The following is a 12332-nucleotide window of genomic DNA, read 5'->3' on the forward strand; positions in this document are numbered from 1 at the left end:
AGGATTAATCTTGGACTCACTACTGTAGAAACAGAAGTGTCGACTTAAACTTTGAATATGAAATAAAAACAGTGTAAACAGAGTAAATACATTTAGTCATCAATCAAAATTAAAATAATAAGATATTAAATCCAGATTTAATATTCCTCCTAGAAAATTACGATATGATCCGAAATGAGAGATTTAAAAAGATAGCGGAACAAAATGTTAACTCTCCTCCTCTGTCGGACCTTTATAGTGGGACACCAGGAAGTGGTTTGTTTTTTAAAAGCCGTTTGTATTGTTGTTGTGTTACTGTGTCTGTTGACTGAGCTGGAAGACGGTTGTGTCGTGTCGTCGTGTCCAGATAAATATTAGAGCTGTTGAAGTAACAATGTCTTCAGCTGAGAGTTTGAGAGAGTTGATCATCGAGCGACTAACTGCTGCTGCTGAAGAAATATTCAGAGTCGTTGAAAGAACTGTCGTCCAGTACGAGGAAGAGATCGATCGTCAGCGCAGACTGCTGGATATCACCTGGAAACCCGAGACAGAGTTACACAGAACAGGTGAGTAGAACCAGAATGGTCTAAATGAACTAACCAGTGAACGGAAACACACAGTATGGAGAAGACACAGAGGAAAGACACTCAGCTACAAGACTGATAACATGCTAAGAGGCTAACTAGCACAGCTAACGCTACATGGACTGTTGCTACTCAGTGCTAGCTAACATGGATGTGGTTAGCCTAGCCACCATAGCACATGTTTGTCACTGTGATCTATATTCACTGGTGTGCTACAAGAAACACTCAAAATACATTCTCCATGATTCACTAAACAGAATAAAGAAATAGAAATAGAACCGAAAGTATCAATGAAAATTAGACAATTCTTTCATATAAGTCATTAATAATATTAATATTCTGTCTCTGTGTGATAATTTGCCCAGAAATATTTGGACTGTGACACAATCTTAATGATTTGGGCTCCATGTGCCACCATGTTAGATGAAATGATACGACTGAGATGTTGTTGAAGTGCAGACTCTCAGGTTTAATTCAAGGGACTGAACAAAAGTATCTTATGAAAAGTTTAGGGATTGCAGCAGTTTTTATAACAAAGTCTCCTTATTTCATTGGCTCAAAAGTAAATGGACAAATTAACATGACCATAAATGAAATGTTCAGTTTTTTTTTGTTTTGTTTTTTTAAACTTCTTTTTATTGACAAATAGAAATAAAAAAAGGACATAGGAATGCAGTTACAATTGTATTTTCTTAACATATAAACAACCCTTCACCCTCCCTCCCTGACTGGACTTACTGAAAAAGGATAACCCAAAATGTAGTACATACAATTTCTCAATAAAACAAATTCAAATTACGTCATGAATTAAAATAAAACATATACATGAAAAAAAAAAGAAAAGAGATGTGGACAATATGACCCTTGAAGTGTCAAGCATAACATGGTTTAATGGACTGTTGGGTTTTCTATGTTGTGTTGGGGGGTGAGCCCTCTCCTTGGATCATGAATAATCCTGTTAACTGGGCAGTTCTTGAAGGCCATCAAAGTATGACAATAAAGGCTCCCAAACTGAAAAAAATTTGGTAGAGCCTCTTAAGGTAAATTTAATTTTTTCCAAATGTAGAAAAAGCATTACATCCTGTAACCATTGTGCCGCAGTAGGTGGGATGCTTGATTTCCAGAGTAATAAAATTCTTCTACGTGCTAACAGAGATACAAAAGCTATGACATTGAGTTGTTTTTTTGTCAGGTTCATTTCTGTATCTGGTACACCAAATATAGCAATCTCAGCACAAGGTTGTATAGTCACCCCAAGAACATTAGACAGAACCTCAAAAATTGTTGACCAGAAATTTGCCAGCATATGGCATGTCCAGAACATATGAGATAAATCCGCTATATCTGTTTTACATCTAACACATCTGCCATCCACCTCAGGATAGAATGAAGACACTTTAGCTCTACTCCAGTGCAACCGGTGTACTACCTTGAACTGAATGAGACCCAATCTCGCACAGGAGGTGCTGTTATTTACCCTTTGTAAGGCTTCAGTCCAAATTTCTTCAGACATTTCAATCCCTAGTTCTTTTTCCCATTTAGTCTTAATTTTCTCTAATTTATCATTATTCATAGACAGAATTAATGAGTATGAATGTGATGTAAACCCCTGCACCCAAAAAGGAATTTCCAAAAGTGAATCCACAAGGGATTTACTTGGGAGAGATGGAAATTGTGGACTGAAATGTTCAGTTTTAATACTTTGTAAAGAATGACTGCCTGAAGTATGGAACTCATGGACGTCACCAAACGTTGGGTTTTCCTCCTTCGTGATGCTTTGTCAGACCTTTACTGCAGCTGTCTTCGGTTGTTGCTTGTTAGCGGGTCTTTCTGCCCCAAGCTTTGTCTTAAGCAAGAGAAATGCAGCTCGATCGGGTCGAGATCTGGTGAATGACTGATGGACAATGGCCCAAAATGTAGGAGTAAGGCAAAGAAGAGGAATAATCTGCAATGGCCAATAGGGATGCACCGAAAATTTTTGGCCAAAAAAACGGGCCATTTTCAGCATAAATTGCTGCGGTTGTTGCTTTCATCATCACAACATCCTGTTTTGGTCGTGTTGTTTCGGCGATAAATTTTTGGACTTTTATCGCCAAAACAAAATGTGCAAGCAACAACCGCAGCAAATTTATGCCGAAAATGGCCTGAAAGTGCATTTTTGGTTTTCGGCCGAAAATTTTTAGCGCATCCCTATTGACCATTGCAGAATATTCCTCTTCTTTGCCTTACTCCTACATTTTGACCCATTGTCCATCAGTCCTGTGAAGCGCCGTCCAATAAACTTTGATGCATTTGGCTGAATCTGAGCAGAAAGAATAGTCCTATACCCTTCAGAATCCATCTGGTTGCTTCTGTCTTCTGTCACACCGATGATCCAGTGCCATTGGAAGCCATGTGTGCTCATGACATCACACTGTCCCCACCATGATTTACAGAAGAAGTGGTGTGTTTTAGATCACGAGTCGTTCTTTCCCCATCCCACTGGTACTCTTTTTTTTTTTTTTCTCAAAATGTACCAAACTGTTGATTTTGCCATGTGAAACATTTCCACTATCTCTCTGATGGATTTCTTCTTGTTTTCCAGCCTAAGGATAGTCTGTTGTACTTTCATGAGATCTCCTTTGACCACATGTTGTGGGATCACAGCAACAGCTTCCAAATGCAAATGCCACACCTGGAATCAATTCTCAACGATGGAATAGCCCAATGTGGTCCATCAAACAGCTTTTGTGTCAGTTGTGCAATTACTTTTGGTCCCTTGAAAAGCAGGTGGCTATATATTAAAAAGCTGTAATCCTAAACCCTCCCCCTAATTTGGATGTGAATACCCTCAAACTGAAGCTAAGAGTTGGCGCTTTAAGCCCATATTGATTATATGACTGTATGCTGAACATACCTAGGAACAGCTAAGATACTCCACAGAACCCTCAAACTCCCAGGCCTCTGGTAGAGGATCCGAGCTTGAGGATGACACAGATACCACCCCAAGATGGTGAGAGGGACGTTTTTGTTTTTATATATCCAAAAAGGCAACTGGACGTGTAGAGTTTTTTGAGAAGACTTTTCATCTGAGTAGCTTCTTCAGTTCGTAGGGACCGGTGGGAAGTTGAGGTTTAAATAGGTACATCCCATCAGAAACTTGCTTTACTTGTTTCTGTTAACGACCAGAAACTCTGACTGTCTGTTGCACTTGGAAGAAGGCCGAAGCCTCAACGTTGGAGTATATTGGAAACCTACTCGCACGGATCAGCATTTATTATTTGATTCCCACCACCCCCACAGACTGTACCCACAACATTGGATGGTAAGGAGAAAGAGCAGAAACACATCAAACAAACACTCAAGACATATGGACATCCCAACTGGGCCTTTGTCAGAGGCTCAAAAAGATATCCAAGAAAGGACAGAGAGGAGGAGAACAACATCCCTTACGTGGCCGGTATATCTGAGAAACTCAGGAGAATTTTCAGGAGGCACCGTATTCCAGTTTATTGCAAACCTGGTAACACATTTAGGCAAAAACTGGTCCAGCCCCAAGACAAAACACCCAGACAAAAACAGAGTAATGTGGTTCCTGCTGTTCAGTGCAGTGAGGAATGTACAGACTGATATATTTGGATACCAAACAACCGATCAACAAACGCATGTACCAGCACATATTTACTCAGATTTGTTTTCCTGTCATCACATTAGTAACATTTATGTTGTGTCTCTTTGTCCCTCCAGACCTCCCACAGCAGCATGTCTGGGCAGAGGAGGAGGTTCTCAGGGACCAGCAGCTCTGTAACCAGGAGAGGAACTCTAGTCTGGACCAGGAGGAACCAGAACCTACACAGATTAAAGAGGAACAGAAGGAACCAGAACTTTTACAAATGGAAGAGGAACAGGAGGAACCAGAACCTCCACATATGAAAGGGGAACAGGTGGAACCAGAACCTCCACAGATTCAAGAGGAACTCTGCAGCAGTCAGCAGGTAGAGCAGCTTGTACTGAAGCAGGAGACTGATTCCTTGATGGAGACTCCTTCTGATGAGGAAAGTGAGCTCAGTGAACCAGAACCAAACAGTGACCAGCTCCTCTCTCCCATCTCTCCTGTAGCTGAGGACTCAGATCAGGAAGGAAGCAAACATGTAGACTCAGGATCAACTAGAAATGTAGAGCTGAATCCAAAGAAGAGACGTCACAGAGACACAAGACACAGTAACAATGTAGACAACTCTCCCATGTCGGAGAGTCAGTGTGATACTGACGCAGGCAGAAAGTCTGTAACATGTGACTTTTGTACGAAAACCTTTCAGTATCTGTCCAAACTGAATGTCCATCGGAGACAGCATACGGGTGAGAAGCCTTACTGTTGTGACAAATGTGGTAAAAACTTTAGTCAGAGAAATCATTTAACTCGGCACATGGGTAGTCACACAGGGGAAAAACCATATCCTTGCAAACTATGTGGTAAAAGTTTCACGCGGCATTGTGGTTTGATTTTACACACCAGAATTCACACAGGTGAGACACCGTACCTTTGTAAAATATGTGGAAAAAGATTTATTACCTTGTCATCAATTAGAAAGCATATGACGGTCCACTCGGGTGAAAAGTCATTCTGTTGCCAGATGTGTGGGAAACGTTTCAGTCGAAGCAGTCATTTAACTGTCCACATGAGGACTCACACAGGTGAGAAGTCATCGCCCTGAAACATCTAATTATTCTTTGAGTTTACTTGAAATGGACACTTTATTTATCCCGAGGGAAATCCAGCCACTCACTGTAAGCATAAAAAGATCAAACCTGGACACTAACAGATGGAAGGAGACATCTCCCTCTGCCTGGGACGACCATCTGACTGACACTTGAGTTTACAACCAGTTTAGAGAGGACCACTTTACCACCACCTTTGTTTGTTAACCTAAAGGTTGTGCAGGAGCCACAGGACAAGGAGAAGATAAGACAACCAGACTGTGTTTTAATGGCGACAACTGAAAGAACATGGCTAACAAAACAACTCTCCCAGAGACTGTAGTACCATGTAGAGAAACTGACAACGTATCAGTGACTTTACTGCATGTCAGACTGTGTGAGGTTGGTTTATGAAATCTGGTTTTGACCAGTGTCAGACTGCACATTTAATTTGTGGTTGGTAAACTGTGCAGTAGATATGCGGTGAATCTTCCAGAAGCAAAGAACTAAACTTTTAACGGAAGGACAGTTTTTCCCGCAGTGCAGTGAAAGTGAAGACTGAAAACACTGCTCCCTGCCAACTGGAGTCTTTTTTTTTTTTTCTGAGCTTCTATCAGTTGATGTTTCTATGTGTTTTTGATTCATCACATTTGTTTTCTAGTTTCCAACTTTAGAGGTGACACAGACCAAGAGGAGTTATTCCAACGTTTTCCATTTAAAAGTTTTGAGTCTAGAGTAGAAGTAAGTTGTTCATTCGTGAAATCTAAACTCTCTCAGAATAATTATGAGCAACTCATCAACTACAAATGTTAGAAGAAATTAGGAGTTCATTAATGTCGCTGTTGTTTTGTAATCAATAAATAGTTTGTATTTAAAAACACGTGTTCTGAGTGTCGGAGCATCTATTCATATTACAGCTGCGCGTACATTTAAAACCCACGTTCACCAGCAATAATCATTTATTGTCAGAGCAACAAAATGAAGAAACGTCACAGAAAATCTACATGAGATCATATACAGATGAGAAGCTGTACCCCTGTGATGGCTGTGAGAATAGATCTCATGCTTCATCATCAAGGACACCACGCACATGCTCACACGTTAGTCTGTATTCCTGCCAAAAAATTTGAATTCTTATCTCATGTAGAGTGGGCAGCTGTGGCTCAGTACTTAGAGCAGGTTGTCCATGGACCAGAAGGTTAGCAGTTCAATCCCTGGTACATGAAAAACATCCTGAAGCGTCCTTGAGCAAGTCACTAAACCCTGAGTTGCTCTCAGTGCTTGTCCCTCTGCGTTTGTATGAACCAGTGGGTGGATGTGAGAGAAAGTTTGTCATGTAACTACCAGTGAGAGTTCACAAAGGTGAGTAACTTTACACCTGAGGCAGATATGAGAAAATGTATTTTATAATCAATCATGTTTCTCCTAGAAACTACTACTCCCACAGATATCTACGACAATTACAATATCTTATAACACAGAACACACACAAGTACATATAAACAGGATATAGTCACAATATTCATGCTCGCAAAGAAGTATAAACTCTTCATCACAGAAAAACATGTTTTCGTAATCAGTGCAGAGCAAAGGAGACAGGACAAGACATGTCCTGATTTCACGCAGGAAATAAGAAGAAGAGCAAAGCACGTAGTCAAAGATCAGCTTGAGTGTGGGAATGGGAGGAAATGGATATCTGGCTTTTTGAAAGTAGCCTGGAATCATTCTAAGACTGTAGTAGAAATGTTCCATGTTTCTGTATTTACTAAGTTCTTCAAACATTTCTGTATGAACAACTTTCCCCACTGTCACCTTTAACCACTGACCGCCTGCATGCCTTTTCCGATCAAGGATCAGTGCCTGTAAATCTGTTCAATAAAAACCTTTACTGCATCTGAATGTGAACAAATGAGTCCAAACAGAATGAGTGTCTGCTAGTGAATGAATATAATAATGTGGAGACATTATTCAGCTTCAGTCTGTTGTGGAGGAGTGTTACTCTGCTGGAATTATCAAACAAGGATCAATACTCCATTCTTATAGAAAGAGGAAGTACTGATTTGGTTGATGAAGAAGAAAGAAGTCTCTAAAACACTCCACTGATCAGCCCCCAGTGACGAACCATCGAAGACAGAAGTTAACAGTTCATTGAGATTATTAATGAAGTCATTAAAAAAATTAAAAAAAACTGATAAGAAGAGCAACTCAAAATGATTAAATGGACAATAAAGAAGGAAATAAGCAGAAATGAACACTGCAACAACACATTCAGTCAAACTACAAGCCTTTATTATTATTTTTTTTTACACAGTTTAATTTTCATTTATCTCATCATTTTTATTTCAGGTCTACGCCTAAAATATGAATTATGTTTATATATTTTCTGATTAAACTGGAAGTTTCACTGTTACAGCTGCTCATGCTGCTGCTAATGGCCTCTAGTGTGTTTTATTTCAATAACATGCCTGTCTCTAAACTTCCATTATCTAAAGATATTAGATATTATTTTGATTATTTTAATTAAAATAAATGTTGGCACTGTGATAGACTGGAGACCTGTCCAGGATGTAACCCGCCTATCGCCCCCCCAGGGACCCTTCACAGGAACAAGTGGTTACAGAAGATGAATGAATAATTACATTTGAAATACGTCTGTTTGCTGCCACCTCCTGGCCACAGTGTGGAACTGCAGTACTGCATTTTAAATAGCTTGAACAGTGTTCATGTGATTAATGATTAATAACTGTCTAAAGCAACATGAATAACTCGTTATTATTGTCATCATAATAAAATAACATTATTCATGAGGATTCAGGAGGAATTCATTATTCATATAAAAATGTACAACCCTCTACTGGTCACAGTGTGGAACTGCAACACAAACCAATCATCAAGTTGTAGGTGAGAGCGTAAATGTACTTTCGTAACCAAGAGTAACCAAACACATAAATTTAACATAAAGAAGAAATAACAGAGGCACTTCTACAGAAGCACGTGGCTACCAAGCCCGAAAAAGAAAAGCTGATAAGTCACTTTATAACGTTATGACTTGAAAGTAAGTGTTGAGTCAACTGAAGGTGTACCTGTGGATGGATTTAAAAGCCCACTGTCATCGTGAAAAAATCAAAAGAAATCAACTGAGACCTTAGAAAACAAACTTTGGCCCTCAGCATGGCTTGTTTTAAGCTTGAGAGAGACTATAATCTGGGTTAAACCCATTTAAACTATTAAAACATACAGATTAAGATATGAGTTGATCTTAAAGGTAACTAGTGTCAAGTCACTGCAGGAATGTGTCCCTTATTGATGACTGGCATCTGGCTGGTTTATCTCAAGTTGAGAGGACTGAGAGGAAGATGGTGTGTGTTTATGTGTGAGAGACAGACAAGAGGAAAGAATACAGATTATGGTATCCTGGTCAAATTTGTCAATAACAGAAGGATTTCATCACACTGATACATTGTCAGTTTCTATACATGGTACTACAGTCTCTGGAAGAGTTGTTTTGTTAGCCATGTTCTTTCAGTTCCCGCCATTAAAACACAGTCTAGTTGTCTTATCTTCTCCTTGTCCTGTGGCTCCTGCACAAACTTTAGGTTAACAAACAAAGGTGGTGGTAAAGTGGTCCTCTCTAAGTCCTGTTGTAAACTCAAGTGTCAGTCAGATGGTCGTCCCAGGCCGAGAGAGATGTCTCCTTCCACATGTTTAACGTCCAGGTTTGATATTTTTATGTTTTTGCTGAAACCTCAACTCAGAGAATAATTAGATCAGATTTCAGCTTTGTTTAAAATGTTCAAGTTCAGGTGTCAAAGATGCTTCGGGGCAACAAATTTTCACCTGTGTGAATCCTCATGTGTTTACTTAAATGAGTACTACGACTGAAGAATTTACCACACGTATCACAGCCATACGGTTTCTCACCCGTGTGAGTCCTCATGTGCCTAGTCATAGCACTACTTTGATTGAAACATTTCCCACATGTTTTGCAAGAATATGGTTTCTCACCAGTGTGAGTCCTCATGTGCCGAGTCAAAGCACTGTTCTGACTGAAACGTTTCCCACATATCTGACAAGAGAATGGCTTCTCACCTGAGTGGATTGTCATATGATCTCTAATTGATGACCAGTTAATAAATCTTTTTCCACATATTTGACAAAGGTACGGTCTCTCACCTGTGTGCGTCCTCAAATGTCTAGTTAAATTACTGCTTTGACTGAAGACTTTACCACACGTTTGACAAGAATACATACTCTTACCTGTGTGAATCCTGGTGTGTACAATCAAGCCACTTTTGTGCATGAAACTTTTACCACATATGTTGCAAGGATAAGGTGTCTCACCTGTGTGAAATTTGCAATGTCGCTTCATTTCTGAGTTACTCTTAAAGGTTTTTCTACAGACGTCACATGTTAGAGACATATTACCTGTGTCAGTATCACTCTGACTCTCTGACATGGGAGAGTTGTCTACATTGTTACTGTGTCTTGTGTCTCTGTGACGTCTCTTCTTTGGATTCAGCTCTACATTTCTAGTTGATCCTGAGTCTACATGTTTGCTTCCTTCCTGATCTGAGTCCTCAGCTACTGGAGAGATGGGAGAGAGGAGCTGGTCACTGTTTGGTTCTGGTTCACTGTGATCACTTTCCCCATCATCCATCAAGGAATCAGTCTCCTGCTTCAGAACAAGATGTTCCTCCTGTTCCTCTTTCATGTGTTGAAGTTCTGGTTCCTCCTGTTCCTCTTTAATCTGTGGAGGTTCTGGTTCCTCCTGTTCCTCTTGAATCGGTGGAGGTTCTGGTTCTTCCTGGTCCAGACTGGAGTTCCACTCCTGGTCACAGAGCTCTTGGTCACTGAGGACCTCCTCCTCCTTGCAGACATGTTGCTGTGGGAGGTCTGGAGGGACAATGAGAGACAACATAAAGGTTACTAATGTGATGACAGGAAAACACAGGTGACATTTAAAGGCTATAAATGCGAGTAATTATTTGGGAGCACCAGTGTGAGTGACTCTTGTGTTCTGACAGTCTTGGTAGAAAAGTTCAGTGAACAAAACATTCAGGTAGCAGCTTCACACTTTTAGTCGGTGCTGATCGTCACTGTTGTTTCTTCAAATGACAAACATGAGGTTAAATCAGCTGTTGTTAACTAACAGTAGCTCCGAGGGCTGCGCACTGATGGTCGACCAAACCTTAGTCAATAAGAAGTGTTTCAGAGAAGCCATGTGGTACCACCATAGTCTGCAGGCACTGTGGACGTTTCTACACATCTGACAGATGAGTCTGATGCTTAGTCTGTCAATCCATCAGAACAATTTTATTTCTCCATTGGTAAAAGTCCAAACTCGCAGATCAACCTGCCCGACTAATCAGTGGCATGAATATATAATATGCCCTGTGGCTTTCAGTTTAATAACACTACTTCTATATTCTCTAACTCTTCATGTGTGTGCTTCCTTCACTTCAGAAGTCATCCCAGCACACCTTCATTTCTCACCCTGAGCAGAGAACCAGAACTTCACTTGGCTTTTGATATTTTCTGCAGGAGATCCAACATGTGCACGAGACAAGACAGGTCAAACTTTACAAACAGAAACATTCAAATGTCACCACATTTCATGCTACGGTGGCTAGGCTAACCACAGCTATGTTAGCTAGTGCCAAGTGTCAAATCTAGTCACTTCTTGCAGAGAATGATCTACGTAATCTACTGTCTCATTAGCTTGTTGACTTCCTCACCTTTACAGGTAACATTCCCTGTAGCGTTAGCTGTGCTAGTTAGCCTCTTAGCATGTTATCAGTCTTGTAGCTGAGTGTCTTTCCTTTGTGTCTTCTCCATACTGTGTGTTTCCATTCATTAGACCGGGTGTGGCAAACTCATTTTAGTTCGGGGGCCACAGCTCCACAATTTTTTTCAATTTGTTTTAGTGGAAAGAAGAACAAGTAAATTAGGAGAATGTATTTAATAAACTAGACAAATAAGTGCAATCTGGGCACATTGCTGTCTGCTGTATAGACCTGGGTCTCAGTGTTTGTGTTCTGTTCACTTCTCTTTCTGGACAAATTAGGGATAGCAGGTATTTTCATTTTTAAAATAAAAAATAAAAAATTGCAGTCTTCTACGTAATTTTCGCACTTTCCTGCTCCGGGCCAGATTAGACCCCCTGGTGGGCCGCTGGCCGTATGTTTGACACCTGTGATTTAGACCATTCTAGTTTCAGTTGCACCATACATACTTTGAATAAGTTCCTGATGGCACCGAGGTAAGTATCTTAAATGGTTTATAAGTATGATAACTACTAAGTCCCTATGCAGGTATAAAACCACAGAGGTAGTGTCCCATATCTGCCATGAGGTGGCAGCAGATACACAATCAACAACTCGGTCCTGCTCTGGCCCACCACCACATAGTCAGTATTCCCGCAACAGCCTCCGCGTGGCGCGACGCATGTCAGCAACACGTCCCCAGTTCTACTCACCTATTCTGTGTAACTCTATCTCGGGTTTCCAGGTGATATCCAGCAGTCTGCGCTGACGATCGATCTCTTCCTCGTACTGGGCGACAGTTCTTTCAAAGAGTCTGAATATTTCTTCAGCAGCAGCAGTTAGTCGCTCGATGATCAACTCTCTCAAACTCTCAGCTGAAGACATTGTTACTTCAACAGCTCTAATATTTATCTGGACACGACGACACGACACAACCGTCTTCCAGGTCAGTCCACAAACACAGCAACACAGCGACGCTACGAACGGCTTTTCAGAAACAAATCACTTCCGCCTGGTGTCCCACGATAAAGGTCCGACAGAGGAGGACGGTCAACATTTTGTTCCGTTGCGTCTTTACTCATATCATTTAATCTAGCAAAAATATTAACTGCGCATTCCCCAAAGATAAAACAAACATCAACATATTGATTTAATTTTTTGATTTTTTATTATTTTACTGAACAGCGTTGACTGTATGAATATATTTTAACTGTAAATTATTTTCTGTGTTTTCTATATACAGTCCATGGTTTAAACTTTAATGTCTGCAGCACAAAAACAAACTTTCTTATTGAAGACGGAAATAAACGTTTACTCTGTTACTTCTGGA

At 40.3% G+C, this 12332-nt stretch overlaps 2 protein-coding genes across 2 annotated transcripts; one reads left to right on the forward strand and one right to left on the reverse strand.

The window, feature by feature from the left end:
• The first annotated feature begins 252 nt into the window (after positions 1–252).
• LOC311489181 (uncharacterized protein) lies at positions 253–6113 on the forward strand. The gene is made up of 2 exons (XM_084546129.1): positions 253–545; positions 4290–6113. Exons 1-2 carry the CDS (start codon positions 374–376, stop codon positions 5255–5257), a joined length of 1140 nt encoding a protein of 379 aa, XP_084402255.1. The 5' UTR covers positions 253–373; the 3' UTR covers positions 5258–6113.
• Positions 6114–7509: 1396 nt separating this feature from the next.
• LOC311489419 (uncharacterized protein) lies at positions 7510–12073 on the reverse strand. Its single transcript, XM_084546491.1, has 2 exons — positions 11716–12073; positions 7510–10133 (listed from the first exon to the last, which is right to left on the reverse strand). Exons 1-2 carry the CDS (start codon positions 11885–11887, stop codon positions 9040–9042), a joined length of 1266 nt encoding a protein of 421 aa, XP_084402617.1. The 5' UTR covers positions 11888–12073; the 3' UTR covers positions 7510–9039.
• Between the last annotated feature and the right edge of the window lie 259 nt (positions 12074–12332).

This window comes from Chelon labrosus (assembly GCF_963514085.1).
Source record: "Chelon labrosus genome assembly, chromosome: 6".
Classification (NCBI taxonomy): Eukaryota; Metazoa; Chordata; class Actinopteri; order Mugiliformes; family Mugilidae; genus Chelon; species Chelon labrosus.

Bases quoted from the DNA above. Each gene is read 5' to 3' on its own strand.
- LOC311489419 (XM_084546491.1), bottom strand. From the start codon at position 11,887: ATGTCTTCAGCTGAGAGTTTGAGAGAGTTGATCATCGAGCGACTAACT. The intron at 10,134-11,715 runs GTGAGTAGAACT...TTGTCCCTCCAG, and splicing joins GATAGAGTTACACAGAATAG to ACCTCCCACAGCAACATGTC.
- LOC311489181 (XM_084546129.1), top strand. From the start codon at position 374: ATGTCTTCAGCTGAGAGTTTGAGAGAGTTGATCATCGAGCGACTAACT. The intron at 546-4,289 runs GTGAGTAGAACC...TTGTCCCTCCAG, and splicing joins GACAGAGTTACACAGAACAG to ACCTCCCACAGCAGCATGTC.